Source organism: Blennius ocellaris, assembly GCF_963422515.1.
Source record: "Blennius ocellaris genome assembly, chromosome: 8".
NCBI lineage: Eukaryota > Metazoa > Chordata > Actinopteri > Blenniiformes > Blenniidae > Blennius > Blennius ocellaris.
Window position 1 is genome coordinate 717127 of NC_137657.1, and position 27121 is coordinate 744247.

A 27121-nucleotide genomic window follows, 5' to 3' on the forward strand; every position below is an offset into this window, starting at 1 on the left:
GCATTATGCTGCTGATTTAGTAGAAATGGCTAAAGAAACATCTAGACCACTACAGCTTGGCAGTGGATGGATAAACAAATCTGATATTTGAAGATATTAAATGTATGAGATTAATCTAGTTTCAACTCACCATCAGCACTGCCAGTTTCCTCGTCTCCAAAATGTGTGTGTGGAAAGTCCAAAGTTGATATACTGATTCACACATACTCCCTCAAACTTTATTTTCTCAGATCACAAAGTTTGCATGGGAAGTGGCGTACGCCTCTTTCAGGACCCGTTGTGAGCTAAAACAACCTTTCTAAATGTAGCCTCGCTCTGTAGCAGGAGGAAGCAGTATAGAAGAGGGAACCAGACCACTGACAGACACCAACAGCGGGTGGAGCAGAGGGTTTATTGACACATTCCTCAGAGGGTGTGTTTACTTCCTCTGCACCTGAGTGAACGGTGAGGGGAGCTGGATGGGCTGGACAGGCTTCCTGCGGGAGTCGGGGGACACCCTCTGTATGGGGGGGGGGAGCAGCTGGTTCCTCTTGATGATCTGCAGAGCCAGCTGAGTGTTACCTGAGGACAGGTAAAGGCAGGCTCAGGTGTCTGTCCAAAACGCTGTGTGTGTGTGTGTGTGTGTGTGTGTGTGTGTACCATTCTGCAGCTCCAGGTACACCCCCAGCAAGATGGCTTCTGGGGGGATCTCCTTGGTGTTCACCATGGAAGCAGCCTGGAGGGAAATAAACCACTCACATTGAAAACACGGTGGAAGCAGCAGGACACACCTGATGGATTGAAGGTTGCCATGGTTACCTGATGCAGACACTTGCGAGCCTTGTCGTACTCGCTGCGGAGACAGTAGGCGCTGCCCAGGTTGAAGAGCATCATGGAGCGAGCTGAAGTCACACTGCTGGGGAAGCACAGGGGGGGCTGCTTCCCTGCTGGAGGGGGGCACACACACACACACACACACACACATCAAACACTGCTCCTTAAGTGAAGTTCCAGGTGAAGGACTCAGACTCACAGGACTCAACAGGTTCGTCTCCTTTGTCCGAGCCTGTGGACAGAAACACAGGACTTGAGAAAGTGGTCAGACACTGCAACTCCTGTCCTGGAGGTCTTAGTCTCTCCTGCTTCAGCACACCTCCATCTCATGATGATGTCATCACCAAGCATGTGGAAAAGCCCCAGAACCAATCAGCTGTGTTGAACTGGGAGAGAGCTGAAACATGCAGGACCAGGGTGGGCCCCCTGTTGACTCTACTGACCCTGGTCCTGCTCACTGGGGAGAATCCCCAGGGACACGTCCACCACGTTCTCAGGGTTGAGGTGGGCGATGGCGTCAGAGATCCGGTCCAATGAGATGAGGGCTTCAGCAGCATAGAGGTGACCCAGGAACCTGAACACACGGCGGGGGTGAACCAGTCATGGACTGGTCTTCAATGTGAGGAGAGAGAGAGAGAGAGAGAGAGAGAGAGAGAGTCAGGTGGACCTACCTGAGGGATCCACACACTTTGGTTTGGTGCAGCAGCTTGTCAGCGTGGCTCAGAGCCAGCAGGTTGTCCCCCAGAGCCAGGGCCACGTAGGAGCTGCAGGCCAGCATCCAGCACCTACACACGGGGGGGGGGGGGGGGGGGGGGGGGAGAGGGGAGGGGAGTCAAGATGAGGTGAGGTGAGGTCAGGTGAGGTGAGGTCAGGTGAGGTGAGGTCAAGGTGAGGTGAGGTCAAGGTGAGGTGAGGTCAGGTGAGGTGAGGTCAGGTGAGGTGAGGTCAAGGTGAGGTGAGGTCAAGGTGAGGTGAGGTCAGGTGAGGTGAGGTCAAGGTGAGGTGAGGTCAGGTGAGGTGAGGTCAAGGTGAGGTGAGGTCAAGGTGAGGTGAGGTCAAGGTGAGGTGAGGTCAAGGTGAGGTGAGGTCAGGTGAGGTGAGGTCAAGGTGAGGTGAGGTCAAGGTGAGGTGAGGTCAGGTGAGGTGAGGTCAAGGTGAGGTGAGGTCAAGGTGAGGTGAGGTCAGGTGAGGTGAGGTCAAGGTGAGGTGAGGTCAAGGTGAGGTGAGGTCAAGGTGAGGTGAGGTCAAGGTGAGGTGAGGTCAAGGTGAGGTGAGGTCAGGTGAGGTGAGGTCAAGGTGAGGTGAGGTCAAGGTGAGGTGAGGTCAAGGTGAGGTGAGGTCAAGGTGAGGTGAGGTCAGGTGAGGTCAAGGTGAGGTGAGGTCAAGGTGAGGTGAGGTCAGGTGAGGTGAGGTCAAGGTGAGGTGAGGTGAGGTCAGGTGAGGTGAGGTCAGGTGAGGTGAGGTCAGGTGAGGTCAGGTCAGGTGAGGTCAGGTGAGGTGAGGTCAGGTGAGGTGAGGTCAAGGTGAGGTGAGGTCAGGTGAGGTCAGGTGAGGTCAGGTGAGGTGAGGTCAAGGTGAGGTGAGGTCAGGTGAGGTGAGGTCAAGGTGAGGTGAGGTCAAGGTGAGGTGAGGTCAGGTGAGGTGAGGTCAGGCGAGGTGAGGTCAAGGTGAGGTGAGGTCAGGTGAGGTGAGGTCAAGGTGAGGTGAGGTCAAGGTGAGGTGAGGTCAAGGTGAGGTGAGGTCAGGTGAGGTTACCTGAGGTTTTCTACTTCCTGCTTCCTGAGAGGCGAGGACGGCGCTGCAGATAGAAACTTATCAGCTTCTGGACCTTTAACACTGGAGACCAAAACAAGAGAAATGAGTCTGAGACAAAACACAAGCATCGGGGTGTGTGTGTGTGTGTGTGTGTGTGTGTATGTGTGTGTGTGTGTGTGTGTGTGTGTGTGTGTGTGTGTGTGTGTGTGTGTGAGAGAGAGTGACCTGCAGGGGTCACTGTTGTCACTGCCGCTCTCCGTGCCTCCACTCTGGCTGCTGGAGGGTTTGGACCCGTTGTCCGTCTTGTTGTCCAGCGTGTGGACTTCAGGAAGCAGCAGCAGAGCGTTCCTCAGACAGATGGCTGCAAACTCCATGCTGGCTACCGGGATGGCTGCAGACTGACCCTCACTGGGTGACATCGAGACAGACTCATCCGTTGGGAATAGTTTCATTATGAAATGCTATTAGAATGTTTGATATCCTGAAGTTGTTCAGTAAATCAGTGTGTGTGTGTGTGTGTGTGTGTGACAGAGCGAGAGAAAATGAGTCTGACCTGTACGCTGTGTTCTGATTGGACGGTGAAGCCAGGATGATCTTGCGATGGAAGCCCTGGCCAGCGACAGACTGAACAATTCCTTTCTTACAGGGTAAACCTTTACTCTCCTGCTCCGAGCCCTGAGGAGGAAACCGTATGGCGTTCACTGCTACTGGAGCAGGACATCACAACACAATTCACAAACAAGACACAAACTAATAACTTTAGCCCCGTTTCCACCACACAAACATGCGGGGACGGAGCGGAGCGGTACGGCAAAGCGAAACCGGAGCACGGCTCCGGTACCCGTTTCCACCGCAGAGAGGAGCTTAAAAAGTGGGCGGGGCTTAAGAGCTCCACAGATATTTGACGTTACAACAGTCGTCTCAGCTTGTCTGCAGATCGAGATCTTATGAATCCTCTGTTGTTGTTTACATCCTCCACTTTGCACGTGTTGTTTAGTTAACTGTTATTTTTTGCAGCAGCAGAGCTGCAGCCACAACTTCCGTGTTTGTTGTGAGAGAGCGAATGCTCCGGAGCGTTCGCCCCGTGAAGAGCTGCTTTCCAGCAACTCCGCTCACCCAGCGTTAGCACACAGCTAACACCAGAGGCCTGCAACCAGGGCCTTCACTCCTCCACTCCTCTGCTGACCCACCATGAGGGTCAGACCTTCCCCTGATCCAGAGACCAGCACCCAGAGTCTGATCTCCCATCAACCAGGAAAACCAACCAGTTCCTCCAGGACGGACCAGGGAAACGACGCCTCACAGAACTTCTTTGTGTTTTCCTCAACCAGCAGGAAAACCATCACAGACCTGAGCGACCAGCTCCTCAGTCTGGACAAAAGGAACAACCAGGAGCTGTAAAGAAGGACTCCTGAAACATCAACTTCATCTTCTTCTCCTCAGCCTGCAGAACCAGCAACCACAGTTAGCAGGAGGTGCTAACTACAGGAGAAGACACCAGCTTCCCTCCAGCAGGACAACAACTGAACTCCTTCAAGGAAGTGGGAACAACAACTGGGCTTTACCTGAGATTAGTTAAACCTGATGCTATGATAGAACTGTTTAACTTTATGAAGATGTGTTGATTCTGTTACAGTGATTGAGTTCTATAGATAATGATATTAGGAGCAGTTATCAACCTGTAAACCAACGTTAGCTCTGCCACAGACACAGGGTCTGCATGCTAATCTTTGCTTTACTAACTAGTTAACTCACAATCCTACACATATCACATCAAAGACAACATCACACAGTAACTGAACACCATCTGACGACTCCTGACGTTTTACAAAACAAGTCTCATTCACATCAAGTCATTCTAGAAATGGTCCTTTAGCAGAGACACACAGGAAGCAGACGCTAAAGACTAGCTTCCATGTTCCATTGTTCTCCAGCACATGGTGGAGACCCAGGACAGACTTCCTGTTCTCTGATAACCTCCATTGGAATGTAGTTTCTTGTGATCCGCCATCTTGTTTTGTAGTTCCATCACACGTCTCTCTCTCTCGAAACCCTAACCATATATCATTTTTGGAATCATACTTGCTGTGTGATTAATGAGCACAAAGGAGAATGAAATGTCGACTCTTCTGTGTCAAGAACTCCAAAATCCTTCAATCTTTACTGTTAATTCTGGTAATTGTAATTAATTTGACTATTAATTCCAATTCCTGATGAACTGTTTAGTATATCTTATGAGACTGATATAACTGAATTGTCTATCATTTCCTGTTAAGACAGGTGGAGCTCCGAGGTTCTGATACACATCAGATTAATATTCAATAACATTATTAATAAATATCTTTGATAATTATTAATCATTATCGAGAGCCAAACACAATATAAATGGTACCGAACGATCCTTATAAGGTAAGAAATCCCTACAATGACATCTGAAACATGACTAACAGAAACTCCCATGATGCATTGTAGATATCATGGAGCTGATCGCTGCAAATGACATGCCATTACTGGGGGTTATATTAGGTTTGTAGTGTTGGTAATGGTTGTATTTTTATTTCATTAGTTCATGTAGTCAGTTAGTTCATTTAGTTTAGTTTGGTTTATTAGTGGTGTCCTCCTGCATGGTGTTCCTGTTGTTCAGTGTCAAAATAAAAGCTTGTGCTGTGTGCAGCAGGCATTAAGCCAAATTTGTTTGCATGCTTTTACAAGGCTAATTGCACAATATAAGTGCGCGAAACCCCTGTGTCTGAAGCCACTGAAACTGGTTTGATTGATGCATCTCACAACAACTGACATCACATTGTTAAACATCAGGCAACGTAGCAGAAGCCTTTCCTGTTGTGCTCAGTTTGGCAAGATCCACTCACCTCGCAGGCCATTCTAATATTGTACTTACATTTCAAGGTGGGGGCCACAAAATATCATCCCGTGAGCCGGGAGTTTGACACCCCTGGTGTAAACAGTAGCATTAGCCTGAGCACAGTGCAGAGCTCGACGTACCCCCTTGTTAGCAGAGATGCAGCACTCGGCGAGCCGCAGCCATAGCCGGGGGTTGGAGTGGTAGACCTGCACAGCCTCCATCAGACACTCAAAGGCGGCCAGCGGCCGGCCGATGTGCAGCAGCTGGATGCCGCAGTTATACAGCAGCTCGTAGCGCTTGTTGGCTAGCAATGCACACATGGGGATGCCGGTGAACTTTTTAGCTGCAGAAGAAGAAGAGGACACAAGTCAGTGTGATAGGAAAGTACTCTGTTATTACTGAAGACTGCTGACATCTGTGGTCAGTCAGTCTCTGTTCAGTCTGTGGTCAGTCTATGGTAGGGGTATTCAACTAAAATCTTCAGAGTTCCAGAAGATGAGACTGTGGAACATTTAGTGTGATATGTATTTAAGTGTACTCCAGGTTCCTCCCACAGTCCAAAAACATACATGTGAGGTTAATCGGTCACACTAAATTGCCCCTTGGTGTCAAGGTGAGTGTGTGTGGTTGTTGGTCTCTGTGTGTTTGTCCTGTGAGAGACTGCCCAGGGTGTATGCTGCCCTTGTTCAGAGTTGGCTGGTATTGGCTCCAGCATCTTGTGACCCTGAACAGGAGAAGAGGTATAGAAGATAGAGGGGTAGATAGATTTAAGTAGCCTCTTCGTTCCATCAACATCTGCATATAATCAACAGCCGATTGTCGAATCAGATGAATTCAGTGCAATTCAAAAACGTCTTGACAATATTTCTTCTTCTCCCTCACGACATTCAACCTGGACTTAAAGGAGCCAGGACTGTTCTAAGCCACAGGTGGAGGAGCTCATTGGCGAGCCTGGAACTATATTATATATGTTTGGATTATGTTCATTGTGGAGAAAGCTGCCTGGCAGTTGTGTGTTTTGTACAGAGCTACTTTCCTCGGACCTGAGAAAGTGTATCAGAGACTATTTGAAGCCAGAAAGTGGTAGCACAAGTTCTTACAATCTGATTTTTCAGGACACATCTGCTTGGAGATCCACCATTAGCAGCAGGAGAAACATGATGAGCTGTCATCCAAAGCTCAAGCTGTCAACATGATTTCTGAAGTTCAACTTATTAATGAAGTCAACAAAAGACGACATGTCTTAGTGAAAGGGAATGTTTGATATAAAGTGATCTCACTTCTGATTTGAGTGGGTTAGTCTGTTCAAAACCTTTATGTTTTGTTTCAGAATAGCACTTTACTTTGCAAAAGAGACTCTCAGGTTTAATGCTGCCAGTGGGAATTGAACAGAAATGACCGTCCATCCAGGCTAAACGCTCTATTTTCACTTCATTCTATGCAAAGCGTCATCTTGTCCCTGTTTTTCCTCAACCATTCCCCGTCTCTCGTGTTTTTCTCTTGTTTTGTCGGTCCGTCTCTCCCCACACGTTTTAAAACATAACTTTCTGTTTTGGCTGGAGGTAGGTCCGGGTCCGGATGGGACAGCGTCTGGGTCCGGACCCGGACCGCCATTTGGTGACCCCGGGTCTATGGTCAGTCAGTGGTGTGTGATCAGTCTGAATGTGTGATGTGTAGTCCAAGGCATCTAGGTGACCTACGGTGTCCTCTGCTGCCGGCTCCCAGCTGTGCACAGGTGTTGTCGTTCTCCTGCAATGACTTCTTGAAGTAGAAGATGCCCAAGTTGTGTTTCCCCATTGCAAAGTGAATGCAGCCCAGATTGTTCCAGAACATGCAGCGGACACATTCGCCTTCAGGAGACAAGTCAGGGAACAAGTCAGGACACCAGTTAAGCACATTAATGGCTGCTGTCATGCAAGACACTAGGTCCAGTCTCTTTGGCCTGTGGATTGGGGGAGATGGAAATGGAACCTGCAACCTCTCTATCAACCGAGCAATGCAGGATTACTATTGAAAAAAAACAACACATAATCAGTAGGGTAAAACTGACTTGTCTTACAAGGGGTAATCCCAGCTCACTTCCCCTATTAGTGGGTGAACAATCCAACGCTTCATATCTGATCTTAAACTGCTAAAGAATCATCCAGGCAGCCGGACGTCTGATCAACATTAATGAGCCACCTGACGCTCAACAGGACCTCCGACCAAGTCCAACTGTCAGTGGTCAAATGGTAACCTATGGTCCATTGAGGCCTTTTCACTAGCATCTACTCAGCTGGACTCACCTCGGTTTTTAGACTTTTCCATTCCATGTTAGTAGCTGATGCCAGGTACTTTCCTACTCAACCCAGGTTTCAAGCGAGCTTGAGCCCTGCCACTTTTAAAACCCAATCACAACAAGAATGCTCACCAACAGAGATAGACGCACAGAAATCAAGCCATGAAGCAACGAGGTGCCGAGATTTCTTTGGAACGGATTAAAAAGGAGTGTGGTTTGGTTTTGAGTGTGTGTAGGGAGCCGACGCTGTACTGCATGAGAGACGTGACTCCACCCATCCGGTCTGTAACAAAAATGGAGGTGAGGCGATGGAGGAGGTTCAGAAGTTGTAGCGGCTGCTATAGTGGCTGAAGTGAACGGCTTTAGAAGCCATCGAAGCAAATCGTCCGTATTTAGAATCAGCGGGCAGAGTGACATGTAGCCAAGTCATTTTAAACACAAAATATGCACGTTTTTTCAGGTTAGGTCTTTTTTCATGTCACTGTGGAGAAATCCCGTTTTCAGGTGCAATACAGACGAAGTCACGGTATAATCCGCTCTCAGTCCTTCTCATTTCAAGTAATCTGTGTTTATCAGCTCTTCAATTAATCTCAACTAAAAGTACTTAATTTGTATTTTCTTCATTTATTTTCAGACTGTAGTCTTACAGTCCTTTAAAGAGGCAATAAATAGGTCCAGGGAGTCATACTATCAATATAACTGCTCCATCTAGTGGACAAACATTGTTTTTGTGCAGGGGGCACAGTGGAGTCGTTATCGGCCATTTATTGTTATCAAGGTGAACTGATATATCGTGATATTGATTTGAGGCCATATCGCCCAGCCCGAGCAAGTAGTGACAGAACTGTGTTATAGAAAAGCGCCATATCATTCCAACATCAGTGGCCAGTGTGGTCTGTCCTCCACACAACAACTGACTCCAAGAGGTGGTGTTCTGGTCATCCTCCAGCGTGGAGCAGAGTGAAGGAGGAGGAAGAAGAGCATTACCTGTCTTCAGAGGTCCAGCGTGTTCTGCGATGTTTGAGCTGTTCAACAGCTTCACTGCCTTTCTGTAGTTTCCTCTCAGATACTCAAAGTTACTCTTGAGGAAAAGTGAAGGAGCAGACTGAAGGAGAGACAGGAAGCAGAGGTCAGAGGTCAGTGCTAACAGTTTCATTGCTACATCTCAGCATGTTGAATGAATGTCTGAAACACATCAAAGCCGCTGGAAATGTGCTAAAGCTCAGTGGACATGCTGGAGGAGGACAGGGTCCTTTTAATTAAAAGGCTTCTAAAGGTCTGTGATAAATACTTGCGTATAAAACAACCAGAGTAGATATTCATCAGTTGTTCTGACACCAAACAGCCAATTAGATTGTCACAATAGCGGCACAAGGTAATGATCCCACAACCTCTTACAAGTTCTCCATATCATCACTGATGTCCTCCAGCACATATTCATATACAACCTCTAACATTAGGTAAACCTAGGCAATTACATGTACTGAGCCTCTTTTCAATACTTCACAGTATCTGATCTTATTTGAAGCCAATCAATCAGGTGACAACCCAGGTCTCTCTCCCAGGTGATCCTCACGTTTTTATACCCAACTTTTCGGGAACCATTAACGGTTTAGTGCAACAGAATTTTTGTTTTATTGCCAGGTACTATTAAAACGGTAACATTTCCACAGTACACAGAATTTTGTTTGGATGCGAGGTGCAACATAAAACACAAAACAAAGGTCACTGGAGAAGTAGTTCTCTTAATTCAATATGTACACACACCAAAAATAATGTGAATACTAGTGTTTGTGGGTAGAGAGGCATCAACTGGGGGGAGTTGCACCACTGTTCATAAGTGTGAGTGCAGTGAGGAAGGTCCTGCTCATGAAGGACTGGAGCCTTTTGCCAGGCAGAGGGGCTGACAGAGTTTGTGTTCGTGGTGAAAATGGTTGGCTGCCATCCGGGCTGCTCATCTCTGGGTCCTGGAGAGGTGGGCGGTTCCAGCCGATCACCTACTCAGCAGAGCAGAAGACCCACTGCAGCTTGGCTTTGTCCATGGCCAACCAGGGGGCGATTTCTGAGCGTGAAACTCCAGGTTGTTCCTCTTGCACCTTGACACCAGACTGGCTGAGGCCTTGAAGCAGACTGGCACATGGCAGGTCTCCAGAGGACACAGCTGGTTGGCATGGCGCTTCAGGAGTCTGGGCCTGCAGGCCTATGAGGGTTCAGTTCGTTTGCTCACATCTCTATCTTTGATGAAGAGAGGTGTGAGTGGTGGGGAGGAGAGGGGTCAGTGTGGTGTGGAGTTGTGTGGATGGTCTAGGTCAGGGGTCGGCAACCTTTACTGCTCAAAGAGCCAGTTGGTCCCGTTGCCCACTAAACACCCAGAGAGCCCCACACACCCGCGTGTGCACTCCAACTCACCCATGCGCACACACGCCTACACGCCCACAATATCACTGTGATATTATGGTGAGTAACGTCAAAGAAGCACGCGAGAGAAAAAGCTTATACTTTACAACAGACGTGCACATCAGAACGCAGCCTCTTTCTCTGACCTGAGCCTTCTGAGTTCAGCTGTGAATGAGGGCTTTTCATCATTGGAACTCACCCTGGAGCATGATGGGAGGATGATGTCCTCATAAAATTCAATGAAGCATGTCACAGTGTGTGTGTATTCGTCCAGACTATTGGTGGCAGACCTGAAAACATCCCAGTTTGTAGTGTCCACACATCCCTGAAGTTCTCCCAAAGCGTCACTGGTCCACCTCTTTGAAGTCCTCACAACAGGTTTTTACATGCTTTTAGTTTCTTCCTGTATGCAGGTATCAAGTACGCCATGGCGTGGTCAGACTGGCCCAGTGCGGTACAAGGCAGTCCTGATGGTGCAGTAGCAGTGCTCCAGTACACTCCCCTCTCTGGTCAAGCATTTGATATATCGTTTGTACTTCTTTGGAGAGGTTGCCTTTATTAAAGTCCCTGAGAACAATCAGCAAGGCGTCCAGGTTTGACCGCGACAGACACGTTAAGTGATCAGCCAATGTGAACTGCGTTCACACATGTTTGCCTGTGGTGGGATGTTGAATCAGGAAAACATTCAGTCTCCTTTTAGGGTGCGTTTGGGGTTGTGCTTTTGAGGTTGTGTTTGGGGTGCATCTGAGACTCACATTCCCTGCTGTATTCATCACTGACTTGATCTCTCTTTTACAGGCCTTGGAGGACTTCATCTGGATGTAGGCTCGCACTTTGTACTGTGAATTAGGAAACAGAGTTGGAGGAAGACGGACGGCCCACATATTCAACCGGAGAAGCAGCTTCATGATACCTGGTGCATTTTGGACTTAGCAGCTTCCATCATGGCTGTGAAGTCAGCCTTCTGATCTTTGTTTGAGCCGCTGTGCTGAGGAAAACAAACAACAATCTCATGTGTTCATCGTTGCTAACAGTGTTCATTCCTGAAAACTCCAACCTCACACATCAACTCAATGTACTGTAGTGTCAAGCTCATCATGGCAGTGAAGTGGCCATCAGTACCTCTCCTTTGCCGTTCTTGTTGCTTCCTTGGACGGAGAGTTTGTCCAACACAGTCAGAAGGTGAAGCGCCTTCTCAGGCTGGAAGGTGAGCAGGTATAGATCCACCAACAGGAAGCACACAGCCTGAGCAAACTTCTCTGAAAGACAGGAAACAAGTCAATCCTCGGAAAACTTAAGGCGCGTGCGCACGCACGCACACACACATTTATACCTGCAGTGATTGTATAAATTATAATTGTAATATAGCGAGCAGTGAGCTTTTCTACGCAGTTTGATTGTGAAGGCGTTGCCTGCCAGTTCACCCAGCTTCTTCTTTCGTCAGAGTAAGCCGTGAGCCTCTGTTCTCTGCCACAACTTAGAAAACGTTCATTCTGAGCAGCAGCGTGCAGCTCCCACTGAAACTACTGCACCTCGTTGGGAGGCCGCAGGTCCACCAGTGGTCTTCACATACTACTGCGAGCCAGTCTCCTTTATTAAGATCACTATTACCAAATGAAACCCTGAAATAACATTTTAATCCTTTGTTAAGTTCATAAAGAATATCACATTGCATGATGAAAGGTTATATTGTCAGGCTGGGCAAAAAATGGACTAATTGATTTTGTACCCAAGAGATTTTTTCTCTCCCACGGCTCTCGCTGCATTTATGCTTTAAACCTGGGTCAAAGCTTGAATTTGTTGAATGACAGCGCCTTGTTTACTATTTATTTTGGGCTTACTTGTATGCTTTTTAACTCTGAGGACAATAACAGCAATAAAGTTGCACTTTTGACAATATATCTGATGTCTGCAGTCTAAGCATGTAGAGATGAATCAATAGGAATTGGTATCTAGATACAAACGTGCACGATACGAGTATATTGATCCCTTCACTGTACATCGGTACAATTTACAGGTGAAATCGAGATACACAAGTCACTGCGTGCCTGCATCGGTAAAATCCATAGTTGCATTGTTTGTTTCACATAGCACTTTTTCAAAAATCCACCATGAAAATTCATTTTGCAAGTTCTATTTTTTCACGCATTTAATTGTATCCTGTGTTTCCAAGGCACATTGAATGCACCATTACTGTTGTGCTTCCCTGAAGCTGGTGTAGCCAGCCAGTCCTGCACTGGACTGTGCTGTTCAGCACAGCAGGTGGTATTGACAATATCACTATATTATTGTGACAGCAGAGGCCGTCTGCTTCTTCATGAACATGTGGACTAACTCATCTTCCTGAAAAAAAAAAAAAGGAAAAAAAGCCACACGAAATAAACCACCAAGTTAGGTATCAGCAGTGAGTGGCATTAACAGACAGATCTGTTTTCAAATGTGTCATTTATTTTTATTACTTTATTTTTTTCTGTTAATTACATTGAATGACTCCGTGAGAGTCAGTCTGTTTACAGCAGCCACTTCTGCCAAATAATAGTTTTCTTTTTGCTCAAACAGTTTTGAAAGACCTGCCATAATTGTGAAAGGTTTTATTATTATTTGTATTATTTATATTAGAAATGTTAGTTTAGTATCTGTCTGGCAGACAGGAACATGGACATTGCACTATTGAAAGTGTCACTTTAGGTTTCTCATCGATACTGATTATCGTCTTACTGTTGACTGTTTAAGTTGTGACAGTGTGATAAAACTCGTTCCACATGTGAAGGAGGGATTCCTCTTCCTTATGTTCAATCTGGTTCCAAATCCCAACGCTGTGAAAAGGCCTGTTTTTGCGTTGTGCTTCTTAAGGGGACAAAAAGAAGAAGCATAAAGTGGTGCATAGTTCTACAAGATTATAAGCAAAACATGAAGCGTTTGTTAAATTTGCTGCTTATGAGGATTGAATAAAGACTAAATTCTCTGCGTCTTACCTCTTACTGCATTACCCTACAGAAATGCAGCTTCTTACTTTCCATTTCTGGTATAATTTCTTTCCATCATGTTGAATCGTATCGTACCAAATCGCATTGCGTAGAATTGAATGGTCATCAAATCAATATCAAACCGTATGGAATTGGGAGCAGGGGTGTATCACACCGGATCGTATGGCCAGGGGATTCAATGAATCGCTAGTGTATGGTATCGCTGGTAGTGTTTCGAGGTTCGTATCAAATCGTTGTCAGTGATGGAGATTCACATGCAGTCATTTTTAAGTGCATTGAGAAAAAAAAAATCTGAATTTTTCTTTTAGGCCAAATCGTCCAACCCTAAGCGATAGGTGGATTTGGCAACTCCATCAGCTTACATACCAACTCTGTAAGACAAGAAAGAATCAACGTCTGCTGGAGTTGACAAAAGGGAACGTTTTTTCCCTCCCAAACATAATTTTTACTGTACTGTACTATTATTTACACTGCAGCGAGATGGATTGTCCTCTGTTGCTAGCTATACTGGTAACCCTCCATAAAATGCTTCAATTCAATTTGCTCTTATATCTAAAAAAACTAAAACAAACTTAAAATAACAGAAGGACTGAGTTGACATGGTCCAGCTGTGACCTCAGGAAGATTGACATTGTTTGTCTAAAATAAGAAAAAGTTTACAACTTACCAGAGTATTTGTGGTAAAGTTGCATTCATCACAACCATAAAGACAAAAACAGGTCATGTGGAGTATGCTGAAAATTCCATTGCCTGATTTAACAAGGTTTATGAAAAGATTCAGTTGATGAAACTGAGGACATAATACTGAGAGGCAGGTTTTTGTGGAAAATATTGTTTGATGTTCAAATCATGTATTGTTTCAAATATATATATATATATATATATATATATATATATATATATATATATTAAAAAAACCTTCTATTTAATTTGATGTATATGTATTCATAATTGTTGAGGTTTTTTTATGTGTTTTTGGGCAGATCACTATTGTGAACTCTTGCTGAGGACAAACACAATAACATGGACCTTTTAAACACAGCCCATGCAATTAAAGGCAATTTTCCTGTAAATGAGACTTTTCTGTGTAGGACATGTTTTGTCCCAAGCCCTCAAGACGGAGTGACATACATGCACTCAGTGGCACACCTCGTCACTCTTGACAAGCAGCAATACTAAGATTCAGAGGGAGCTGGACGCTGCCGCTCAGATGAGGACGTTTTCCAAGCTGTGTCACGGAAAATGGGGGCTCACGGTTTTATTTAAACCATCACTTTCCTGTTAGTGTGCTGACTGTTGTTGCATAATGAGGTTGACATGTACCAACAGTGTATGTACATGGTCACCGTACTCAGTGCGGGACCGTGCGACCGAGAGTGGTTTGAGTGCGCGTTGCCGTCCCGTCCCATCCTGTCCGCTGTCCCGTGGCTCCTTGCCTTCCAGTGGGACTGAAAGTCAAGGAGCCACGGGCTGCCCGCCCGTCCTCACCGGCCCCCGGGTGAACAGCTGACGTACCGAAGGGCTCCAGGAACTGGTACAGCTTCTCCCCGATGGCAATGGCCTCAGAGAACTGCCTCAGGTGGTAGTGGACGATGGCTTGGTTGTAGTACAGCAGACTGTTCTCCACGTCGTCCAGACCCTCCACCTCCTCTGAGCTGGAGTGCACCTGCAGCACAGGGAGTGAGAGAGAGTGAGATGGAGAGGCAGAGAGTGAAACTGCTGCAGCAGGCAGAATGACACAGAATGAGATGGAAAGAGAAAGTGACAGTGATGATGATGATGATGAGATGAGTGAGACAACATATAGAGTGAGATAATGTGCGGCAGACGGAGGGTGAGACAACATGCAGCAGATTGAGAGTGACACGATAAGCAGCAGACAAAGTGAGACAAAGAGCAAGATGATGTGAAGCAGATGGAGATGTGGTGTAGATGCAGTGAAATGGCAGACAGCAGTAGAGTGAGACAGAAAACAGCAGACAGAGAGTGAGATAGATGGCAACAGAGAGTGAGATCACAGATAGCAGACAGAGAGTGAGATCGAAGACAGCAGAAAGCAGCAGAGTGAGCTCGCTGACAGCAGTAGAGTGAGATAGCAGACAGTGAGGTAGCTGGCAGTAGCAGAGAGTGAGGTAGCAAACAGCAGCACACAGAGTGAGACAGCAGCCAGAGTGAGACAGCAGCCAGAGTGAGACAGCAGCCAGAGTGAGACAGCAGCCAGAGTGAGACAGCAGCCAGAGTGAGACAGCAGCCAGAGTGAGACAGCAGCCAGAGTGAGACAGCAGCCAGAGTGAGACAGCAGCCAGAGTGAGACAGCAGCCAGCAGCACACAGACTGAGGTAGCAAACAGCAGAAAGAGAGTGAGATGAGGTGAAGCACTGGCCTGGTTCTTCATGGACATGAGGGTCTGTCTCAGCGTTCCGGTGGTGGTCTGTCCACTGCGGTGGAACTCCACCACAGCTCGGTTCAGGGAGATCTTGTAGTTGTCTCTGTTGAGCTCCTGCAGAGCGTCCAGCTGCTGCAGACACTCCTCGTACCTCCCAGCCTAGAAACACATCAGCGGTCTCTGCACAGTTCTCATATCAACACAACAGAGGCATCATGGGAAAAAAACACAAGCAGTGATCAACTGATGAACAGTGTTGAGCAAGTTACCTCTAAAATGTGATATATTAAATAGTATTAGTTACTGTCGCTTGAAAGTAATTGTTTACATGACAATATTACTGTGTCCTAATTGGAATACTTTACTCTACTTTTGTATTACTCTTGAATTACTTTCATTTGCATTCTAAATAGCAAAGATGTAGTTTAATGTAGCTCATTCTACATTGAGTGGAGGTGATGTAGCATCATGACTGTAGGCACATAAAGCCACTAACAACTTCATAAAACAGACACAGTAAAGACTCATCAGTGAGTTGAGGTTGAGATGCTGCACATATTTAAAGTCAAGGCAGATTCATATGAAACACAACAGAACGAGAGTCACTATAATGTGAACCTATAGCCTGATGACACGACAAGACACAATCGCTTTACCTGGTGGTTTCTATTAATTCTCTTTTAATTCAAGCTCACATGCACTGAATGGACAGGACTTGTGCTTTAGCAACAATGGAAAAAGTGCTTTTGGAGGATTAGACCTGTCATTTTTACTGTTGATACTAGTGCTGTGAACTAGCAGTGAACTAGTGATGAACCAGTGATGAACTAGCGGAGAACCAGCGGGAAACTCGTGATAAACCAGTGATGAACTAGTGGAAAACCAGCAGTCAACTCGTGGTGAATGAGTGATGAAGCAGGAAATCGTTCAGTCCAGGTTTGAAATAATTGTACTATAATAAAGTGAATCACATGGTGCTTGTCAAACTCTGCAGCACTGCTGGAGATCTACTGGAGATCTACTGCAGATCTGCTGGAGATCTACTGGACATCTACTGGAGATCTGCTGGACATCTACTGGAGATCTACTGCAGATCTGCTGGAGATCTACTGGAGATCTGCTGGAGATCTACTGCAGATCTGCTGGAGATCTACTGGACATCTACTGGAGATCTGCTGGAGATCTGCTGGACATCTACTGCAGATCTGCTGGACATTTACTGGAGATCTGCTGGACATCTACTGCAGATCTGCTGGACATCTGCTGGAGATCTACTGGAGATCTGCTGGATATCTACTGCAGATCTGCTGGACATCTACTGGAGATCTGCTGGACATCTACTGGGGATCTGCTGGACATCTACTGGAGATCTGCTGGAGATCTGCTGGAGATCTGCTGGAGATCTGCTGGACATCTACTGGAGATCTGCTGGATATCTACTGGGGATCTGCTGGACATCTACTGGAGATCTGCTGGAGATCTGCAGGACATCTACTGGACATCTACTGGAGATCTGCTGGATATCGACTGGGGATCTACTGGAGATCTGCTGGACATCTACTGGAGATCTGCTGGACATCTACTGGAGATCTGCTGGATATCGACTGGGGATCTACTGGAGATCTGCTGGACATCTGCTGGATATCGACTGGGGATCTGCTGGAGATCTGCTGGAGATCTGGCAGGACTTACCACAAAGGCTTGGTGTGCGCTGGCAGCCATTTCCTTCTCCTGGTCCGTCGCCCCGGGAGACGGCGAGCTGTCGTGTTTCCCATCATTTGACTCTGATTGGAACAAAAATGATGAGACATTTTCTTTATTTGTTTTGACAAGAATCAAATTCCATAAATTTAACTGAGAAATAACCACAAGATCATGAGACCAGACTGTCTCCTCAGGCGGTGTACATTGGACAGGGTCTACAGGGGACAGACGTCTCCTTGGTCTAGAGAGGACAGGGGTCTCCATGGTCTACAAGAGGACAGGGGTCTCCATGGTCTACAGAGGACAGGCGTCTCCATGGTCTACAAGAGGAGAGGGTCTACAGAGGACAGGCGTCTCCATGGTCTACAAGACGACAGGGGTCTCCATGGTCTACAAGAGGACAGGCGTCTCCATGGTCTACAAGACGACAGGGGTCTCCATGGTCTACAAGAGGACAGGCGTCTCCATGGTCTACAGAGGACAGGGGTCTCCATGGTCTACAAGAGGACAGGGTCTACAGAGGACAGGCGTCTCCATGGTCTACAAGACGACAGGGGTCTCCATGGTTTACAAGAGGACAGGCGTCTCCATGGTCTACAGAGGACAGGGGTCTCCATGGTCTACAAGAGGACAGGGTCTACAGAGGACAGGCGTCTCCATGGTCTACAGAGGACAGTGGTCTCCAAGAGGACAGGGATCTCCATGGTCTACAAGAGGACAGGGTCTACAGAGGACAGGGGTCTCCATGGTCTACAAGAGGACAGGCGTCTCCATGGTCTACAAGAGGACAGGGGTCTCCATGGTCTACAAGAGGACAGGCGTCTCCATGGTCTACAGAGGACAGGGGTCTCCATGGTCTACAAGAGGACAGGGTCTACAGAGGACAGGCGTCTCCATGGTCTACAAGACGACAGGGGTCTCCATGGTCTACAAGAGGACAGGCGTCTCCATGGTCTACAGAGGACAGGGGTCTCCATGGTCTACAAGAGGACAGGCGTCTCCATGGTCTACAGAGGACAGTGGTCTCCATGGTCTACAAGAGGACAGGGATCTCCATGGTCTACAAGAGGACAGGGGTCTCCATGGTCTACAGAGGACAGGGGTCTCCATGGTCTACAAGAGGACAGGGTCTACAGAGGACAGGCGTCTCCATGGTCTACAAGAGGACAGGATCTATAGTGGACAGTGGTCTCCGTGGTCTAGAGGACAGGGTCTACAGGGGACAGTGGTCTCCATGGTCTAGAGGACAGGGTCTATAGTGAACAGTGGTCTCCATGGTCTACAAGAGGACAGGGTCTATAGTGGACAGTTGTCTCCGTGGTCTAGAGGACAGGGTCTATAGTGGACAATGGTCTCCGTGGTCTAGAGGACAGGGTCTATAGTGGACAGTGGTCTCCGTGGTCTAGAGGACAGGGTCTCCATGGTCTAGAGGACAGGGTCTGTAGTGGACAGTGGTCTCCGTGGTCTAGAGGACAGGGTCTACAGGGGACAGTGGTCTCCATGGTCTACAAGAGGACAGGGTCTATAGTGGACAGTAGTCTCCGTGGTCTAGAGGACAGGGTCTACAGGGGACAGTGGTCTAGAGGACAGGGTCTAAAGGGGACAGTGGTCTCCGTGGTCTAGAGGACAGGGTCTACAGGGGACAGTGGTCTCCGAGGTCTAGAGGACAGTGGTCTCCGTGGTCTAGAGGACAGGGTCTACAGGGGACAGTGGTCTCCATGGTCTTGAGGACAGGGTCTACAGGGGACAGTGGTCTCCGTGGTCTAGAGGACAGTGGTCTCTGTGGTCTAGAGGACAGGGTCTACAGGGGACAGTGGTCTCCGTGGTCTAGAGGACAGTGGTCTCTGTGGTCTAGAGGACAGGGTCTACAGGGGACAGTGGTCTCCGTGGTCTAGAGGACAGTGGTCTCCGTGGTCTAGAGGACAGGGTCTACAGGGCACAGTGATCTCCGTGGTCTAGAGGACAGTGGTCTCCGTGGTCTAGAGGACAGGGTCTACAGGGCACAGTGATCTCCGTGGTCTAGAGGACAGTGGTCTCCGTGGTCTAGAGGACAGGGTCTACAGGGGACAGTGGTCTCCATGGTCTTGAGGACAGGGTCTACAGGGGACAGTGGTCTCCGTGGTCTAGAGGACAGTGGTCTCCGTGGTCTAGAGGACAGGGTCTAAAGGGGACAGTGGTCTCCGTGGTCTAGAGGACAGGGTCTAAAGGGGACAGTGGTCTCCGTGGTCTAGAGGACAGTGGTCTCCGTGGTCTAGAGGACAGGGTCTAAAGGGGACAGTGGTCTCCGTGGTCTAGAGGACAGTGGTCTCCGTGGTCTAGAGGACAGGGTCTAAAGGGGACAGTGGTCTCCGTGGTCTAGAGGACAGTGGTGTCCATGGGAATAAAGCACGTTCGAAACACAGGAAGGACGTTCGAAACAGGTTATTAACAGATTGAAGCACGTTCGAAACACGTTAGCAACACATTAAAATCCCGTTAGTTACACGTTAAGGACTTACATTAACGCACGTAAGACGGGTCAAGGACATCATAAACACGTTAACGGACATTAGAAGCACGTTAAAGGAGGCTATGAACACATATTCAGACTTTTCTTCCTCAGATTGTCTCGGGACTGGAGCTAGCTCTGCTAGCGTTAGCTGCCACTCACCGGTGTTTTCTGCCATTTCTTCGAGGATTTTCAACAAAGACACAATTTGCAGGACCAGCGTAATAATACCTCAGTGGAAAATGTATTATTAAAATGGAGAGTGACAGACGGAATAAAAATAGTCCGAGACACAAAATGAATATTTTAATATGTCCGCTCCAAACAAATTCTTCTTCTGCGACTTCCTGTTTATTTTCAATGAGCATTGATTGAGAGCCACTGCTCCCTGCTGGAGGAGCGGAGGAGTTACATCCCCGGCGGAGGAGCAGGGGAACTGCACCCCCTGTGGAAGAGCAGAGGAGTTGCCCCTCTGCTGGGCGAGCAGGGGAACTGCACCCCCTGTGGAAGAGCAGAGGAACTGCACCCCCTGTGGAAGAGCAGAGGAACTGCCTCCTCTGTGGAAGAGCAGAGGAGTTGCCCCTCTGCTGGGCGAGCAGGGGAGATATATGGAAGTAAAACTGTGCCATCAGATTCTGAATTCCAATTTCTAACTCTGAATTTTTTTACCATCGAAATCAGACTTTGAATTTTACAAGCTGTCGAATTTCAAGTACGTATCTTTTATTGCTTCTGATTTTTTCAGCCGCAAAATCAAATTCAGCTGCAAAAAAAATTCAGCTGCAAAACAGCCAGAATCTCTGTCATCAGGACGATGCAATCAATACCTGTCTCATTCATCCAACATCCAATCAAGGGAAGCTTTGTTGGTCATGTGACCACCGCTTGTTATGGCAAAAACACATTTTAACAAACATAACCAGGTCATTGACGGTGGTGCTAGAAACACCATTGCAGGGGGAGGTTAAAATGTGTTTTTGCCAGAACAAGCACTGCACAGATTAGAGTATTCAATGGACGTTAAAAAATAATCAAACAGGAGACAATTGAACTATTTTCTGCATGTAAAACATTGCATACAGTAAATGTAATTTCTTTAGAAAACATTTTCACACGTCATTAAAAGCTCGCCACATATGTTGTTTCATAACTTCTGGTGATTTGCAATGTGTGGTTTAATGTCTCATGCAGAATTTACAGACCGTCACTACCGCTGGCCGCCATGGCTGATTGGCTCAGTGTTGCACTGGTCACATGACCAACAAAGCTTCCCTTGATTGGATGTTGGGTGAACGAGACAGGTGTCGATTGCATCGTCCTGATGGCAGATATTCTGGCTGTTTTGCAGCTGAATTGTTTTTGCGGCTGAATTTTTAGACACATTGAATTTTTAGACACATTGAATTTTTACACACTGAATATTTTTATATATATATATATATATGTTGAAAAAAAATCGGAAGCAAAAAAAGATACGTACTTGAAATTCGACAGCTTGTAAAATTCAAAGTCTGATTTCCATGGTAAAAAAATTCCAAGTTAGAAATTGGAATTCAGAATCTGATGGCACAGTTTTACTTCCATAGAGAAACATCCCCTGCTGGAGAAACAGAGGAGATACACACCTTGCTGGAGGAGCAGTGTAACTAACCAAAATGAGTTGCATCTCCTGGTGGTCGATCAGTCTTTAGCCCCGTTTCCACCACACAAAAAGTGCGGGGATAGAACGGTATAGTCCGTTACGGTTTGAGTTTCCACTGCAGGAATTTGTGAGTTTCCGGAAACAACCGCTCCAAAGGCGGTCGCTTTCCACTACCCCTTCCATTGGGGTACCAGGACCATGGAACGGGTCTGAGTTTGAGGAGCCGTCTGCTGATTGGTCAGTGATTTACTACACGCCCTCAATATGTTAATGTGTCGGCTGGATGAAGCCTCTGTCAGTGTGGTCAGCTGTGCTCTGGTTGTTTTTATTTTCCTTTTCTTTTCTTTGCTGCTCAACTTTCATGTTGGTCATGAAAGAGCGGATGTGAGGCAGGGGAGACCGGGGCTCGGGACTTTGCATCGCGTCGGCGCTTTCTGTTTGCAGCATAGCGTCAGCGTGCCACGTGCTGGGGGGTACGCTGCGTTCCGGGTCTGTCTCTGCATCGTGTCTGAGGTTTCTGTTCAAATGCGATGCAGTGCCGGTCAGCGTTCTGTTCAACCGCGGTCAGCGCTGCTGCGTGGCCGCTGCGTGGCCGCTGCGTCGCAGGGACGGACCGCGGACGCGATGCAACGAGACGCTTGGAGTGTCCGTGTTCCGGCGCGGAACTGCAGGAGCGCGATCAGCGCCGGAGTGGAGTGGCTGCTCCTGCGTTTGAGCAGAAAGCTCAAGACTCCCGTGTCCCGGAGCAGCAAACTCTGCGCCGCAGCCAACCGGAGCGGGCTCAGGTGCGGGGCAAGTTGCCGGATCATTCGCTCTCTCTGGAACAACACGGAAGTTGCAGCTGCAAAATATAAAAGTTAACTAAACAACACGTGCAAAGTGGAGGATGTAAACAACAACAGAGGATTCATAAGATCTCGATCTGCAGCCAAGCTGAGACGACTGTTGTAACGTCACATATCTGTGGAGCTCTTAAGCCCCGCCCACTTCTTACTTTTCTGCGGTGGAAACAGGTACCGGATTTGGCTCCGGCTACGCTTTGCCGTACCGCTCCGTAACGCTCCGTTCCGTCCCTGACCTTTTTGTGCAGTGGAAACACGGCTTTAGTTTCCCACTCCATCAGGTTATTTCAGAATCAGCAGGAAGAATCCGGTCCTGAGAGACGGGTCAGAACCAGGTTCTGTTCTGGCTAACAAGCATAAAAGCTCGGCCTCAGGACCAATCAAATCCTGTGGACACAGAGCTGACCCAAACTTCCGTGGGGCCCGAAGCAAAATTAGATTTTGGGGCCCTCAATTCTGCCAATAATATTGATTGTTGATCATTCACACACCTACTATAAACTCATTACGGTTCTGGCAGTGTTGTTTACATGATCCTATTGTCAGCCTGACGTGTCTTTACTTATGACATGTCATTTATAAAGACATGGGGGGGGGGGGGGGCCCAGTTAAGATCATAAATAATACCAATGCAATAATACAAATAATACCAATGAATGAATGATGACTGATGAATGATGTTCAGGGAGCAACATATGGTTCTGAAGCTCAAAATGTAAAACATTCAGTTACAAGAGTGACTTGGGGTTGAACATTCCAAGTGATAAATGTCAGGGTGTAGGGTGAGGTCCCCTTTAAGAGTGGGCGGGCCATAGGTCTGGGCTGTCAGCACCTCACCTGTGGCCACTTCTGGTAATCACCCTGCTCTATATATGTCCTGTCTGTGTGTTTGTTCAGTGTTGGTTTGTTTATCGATGTCCCGTCCGTCCGGTCCTGTGTTAGTCGTCCATGTCTCGTCTGTCCTGTCCAGTCATTGGAGTCAAGTCTGCTGTGCTCCTCATGTCAAGGAGCATCCTGCGATTCATCATCCTGTCCTGTCAGTATGAAATAAAGACTTGATTGAACCCAGCCTGTTTCCAGAGTCCTGCACTTGGGTCCTGTCCGTATCCGTGACAGAACAAACCAACCATCATGGACCCAGCGGACTCTGGTCACCAGCTGCTAGGAGCAGTTGGTCAGCAGGGAGACCGGCTCACTCAACATGATGAGCAGTTGGCTGGTTTAACGGCGGGTCTCCACGACCTTTCACATCGACACACGTCAGTGGAGAGTCAACTGAACCAACTCACCGGTCACCTCCAGCAGCTCATCACCCGCCTCTCGGTCCCAGAGGTTCGGGCTGCCGCTGCCGCCGCAGTGCCGCCAGCCGCCGCCGCTGCCGCCGTCGTGATGCCGCCATCACCGCTCTCAAGCCCAGCGCGCTTCTCGGGGGACTCCGGGGATTCGCGACCCTTCCTGGTCCAGTGTGGTCTCCACTTCGAGATGCAGGCGGGGGCGTTCCCAGCAGAGAGGTCGAGGGTCGCGTACATCATCTCCCACCTGTCCGGCAGAGCGGAGGCTTGGGCCACCGCTGAATGGAACCGCCAATACCGGCTGTGTGACTCGGTGGACGAGTTCGCAGCCGCGCTGTCGAAGATCTTCGATCGGCGTCCCGGTGGACAGGAGGCGGCTCGAGTGCTGGCAGCGCTGCGTCAAGGAAGGAGGTCGGTGATCGATTACGCGATTGAGTTCCGCACTCTCTCCGCAGACTGCGCCTGGAACGATGCGTCACTGCGGGACACCTTCCTCTACGGGCTGGCCAGCCCGGTTCGCGACCAGCTCTTCCTGGTGGATCTCCCCGACGACTTGGACTCCCTCATTGGCCTGGCGGTCAAGATGGAGAATCGTCTGACGGTCCGTGATCGCCTGAGGCAGACTGACCCGCAGGGAGGAGAATCCAGGAGTGCACGGGAGGAGCACGCCCCTCTCCGTCCCGCCCCCCAACAGGAGCGAGTCCCGAGTGTTGCACAACCTCCCAAGGAGCCGATGCAGGTTGGCCTCACCTGCATTCCCACGCAGGAGCGGCATCGGTGCCTGACCAGCAGCCTGTGTCTGTACTGTGGTCAGCACGGGCACAGAGCTGCAGCGTGTCCTCTTAAAGGGACAGGCGCACCTGGGTTAAGCAGGGCCCCGGTGAGTCTTAAGAACTCCTCTACTGCGCCTTTAAGAAGACTCACGCCGGCTCAACTGAGGTATGCCGACAACACGTTGGACATTGAGGTTTTCATTGACTCTGGTGCAGATGAGAACTTTATGGACCTTAAGTGGGCTGAGAGACACAAGATCCCCACTGAACTGTTATCATTGCCCTTAAAGGCTTTTGCTTTAGATGGATGCAAAATATTTTCTATTGATAAAAAGACTCTTTCTGTTCAGTTATTGTTTGGTCCCTCCCATGTTGAGGATATTTCTTTTCATTTAGGGTTAAGTCCGTCCTACCCAGTTATCCTGGGCCTTCCTTGGTTATGTTTGCACAAGCCCCATATTGACTGGGAGTCGGGGGTTATTTTGAGTTGGGGAGGGGATTGTTCTGAGCATTGTCAGTCAGTGTCTGGAGTTAAGGTAGCAGCTGTGGAGGTTCCTGTATATCCGGACCTCGAGCGAGTTCCCAGCTGCTACCACAATCTAAAGGAGGTGTTCAATAAGGGGAAAGCAACATCTCTGCCACCGCATCGTCCTTATGACTGTGCCATTGACTTATTGCCGGGTACCACTCCTCCCAAGGGTCGCATTTACTCGCTCTCACAACCCGAGAATCAGGCCATAAGGGATTATATTGAGTCTGCCTTAGAGGCTGGGATAATCAGACCCTCGTCCTCCCCTGCAGGGGCGGGATTTTTCTTTGTAGCCAAGAAGGACAAGACCCTTCGACCGTGCATTGATTATAGGGGCCTCAATGCGATAACCGTTAAGAACCGCTACCCACTACCCCTCATGACTTCGGCCTTTGAACGCCTGCAGGGAGCCAAGGTCTTTACTAAGCTGGACTTGCGCAATGCTTACCACCTGGTCCGGATTAGGCAAGGGGACGAGTGGAAGACGGCATTTAACACACCTTCTGGCCATTACGAGTATTTGGTGATGCCTTTCGGTTTATGCAATGCCCCTGCAGTGTTCCAGAATCTCGTCAATGATGTGCTGAGAGACGCATTGAATAAGTTTCTGTTTGTTTACCTCGACGACATTTTGATTTTTTCTCCGGATCTTGCCAGTCATGTCAAGCATGTTTGTTTTGTTTTGGAGCGTCTTCTCAGCAATAATTCGTTTGTCAAAGCCGAGAAATGTGTTTTTCATGCTCCCACAGTTTCTTTTCTTGGGCACGTCATCTCAGAGGGGAGGGTGGAGATGGACAGGGAGAAGGTCAGGGCTGTAGCGGATTGGCCGACCCCGGGTAACCGCAAACAATTATTACGATTTTTGGGGTTTGCTAACTTCTACCGGCGGTTTATCAGGGGATTCAGCTCTGTCGCGGCACCTCTACATGCCTTAACTTCCCCCAAGGTCCCGTTTTCTTGGGGTCCCTCAGCTGAGCAGGCGTTTTCTGAGCTCAGGGCCAGGTTCACCTCGTCTCCCGTGCTTGGTGTCGCGGACCCTGGACGGCAGTTTGTGGTGGAGGTGGACGCTTCAGATGTCGGGGTCGGGGCAGTGCTCTCTCAACGCAGCAGTGAGGATGGGAAGCTGCACCCTTGTGCCTTTTTTTCCAGGCGGCTGACCCCGGCTGAGGAGAGCTATGACATTGGCAATCGAGAGCTCCTGGCCATCAAGGCTGCGTTGGAGGAGTGGAGACACTATCTGGAGGGCGCAGAGCACCCGTTTGTGGTATGGACCGACCATAGGAACCTCGAGTACATCAAGTCAGCCAAACGGTTAAATTCTCGGCAGGCTCGGTGGGCTCTGTTCTTCACCCGGTTCGACTTTATGGTGTCGTATCGGCCGGGGTCTAAGAACGTGAAGCCTGACGCCCTTTCCCGGGTCTTTGAGCCGGATCCTGCTCCTCGTTCCCCCACGCCAATTTTACCTCCGGCCTGTGTGGTGGGGGTGGTGACATGGGAGATTGAGGAGCAGGTTCGACGGGCTCTGGAGGGGGTGACGGTGCCGCCAGGTTATCCTCCCAACCGCCTGTTTGTGTGTCCCCCAGTACGGTCTAGTGTTATTGAATGGGCCCACACAAACCTGCTGTCATGTCACCCAGGAACTCAGCGCACCATGTTTGTGGTGAAACAGTGTTTCTGGTGGCCAGAGATGAGCAGGGAAATCCGGGAGTATGTCCGGGCTTGCCCTGTCTGTGTGCGTAACAAGACCTCGCGGTCTCGCCCCTCTGGTCTGTTGCAGCCGCTCCCAGTACCCACCCGACCATGGGCAGACCTGTCCATTGATTTTGTCACTGGTCTCCCAGACGCAGAAGGGTTTACCACCGTCCTCACCGTAGTGGACCGGTTCTCCAAAATGGCCCACTTTGTGCCCTTGACAAAGCTCCCATCAGCCAAGGAGCTGGCAGAGGTCATGCTGAGACATGTGTTCCGTCTTCACGGGTTCCCAAGGGACATTGTCTCGGACAGGGGGCCTCAGTTCGTGTCTCGGTTTTGGAGGGAGTTTTGCAGGCTGTTGGGTACTACGGTGAGCCTTTCGTCCGGGTACCACCCAGAGTCTAACGGCCAGACAGAGAGGGTGAACCAGGAGCTGGAGTCCATCCTTCGTTGTCTGGTCTCTCACAGCCCGGCTGCTTGGTACAGGCAGTTAGTCTGGGTGGAATACGCACACAATTCCCTTCCCTGTTCATCCACTGGGCTGTCTCCCTTTGAGTGTGTGTATGGTTACCAACCCCCCCTGTTCCCTGCCCTGGAGTCGGAGGTTAGTGTCCCGTCAGCTCTGGCAATGGTGCGGCGATGCAAGCGCGCTTAGCTCAAGGCCAGAGGCAAGCTCTTGC

At 48.7% G+C, this 27121-nt stretch overlaps 1 protein-coding gene across 2 annotated transcripts; it reads right to left on the minus strand.

The window, feature by feature from the left end:
* Window positions 1-279: 279 nt before the first annotated feature.
* cnot10 (CCR4-NOT transcription complex, subunit 10) lies at window positions 280-19985 on the minus strand. Of its 2 annotated transcripts, none has more exons than XM_080500350.1 (19): window positions 19834-19985; window positions 17172-17263; window positions 15477-15638; window positions 14609-14759; window positions 11229-11365; window positions 11020-11094; window positions 10862-10945; window positions 8697-8814; window positions 7132-7281; window positions 5572-5774; window positions 3122-3243; window positions 2794-2976; window positions 2569-2649; window positions 1485-1598; window positions 1257-1387; window positions 1013-1045; window positions 799-923; window positions 640-715; window positions 280-561 (listed from the first exon to the last, which is right to left on the minus strand). In XM_080500350.1, the coding sequence occupies exons 1-19, from the start codon at window positions 19847-19849 to the stop codon at window positions 419-421; spliced, it is 2196 nt and encodes a 731-aa protein (XP_080356476.1). In that variant the 5' UTR covers window positions 19850-19985; the 3' UTR covers window positions 280-418. The 2 variants fall into 2 exon arrangements, with proteins under 2 accessions (XP_080356476.1, XP_080356475.1); XM_080500349.1 differs by having other exon boundaries at window positions 799-926.
* Between the last annotated feature and the right edge of the window lie 7136 nt (window positions 19986-27121).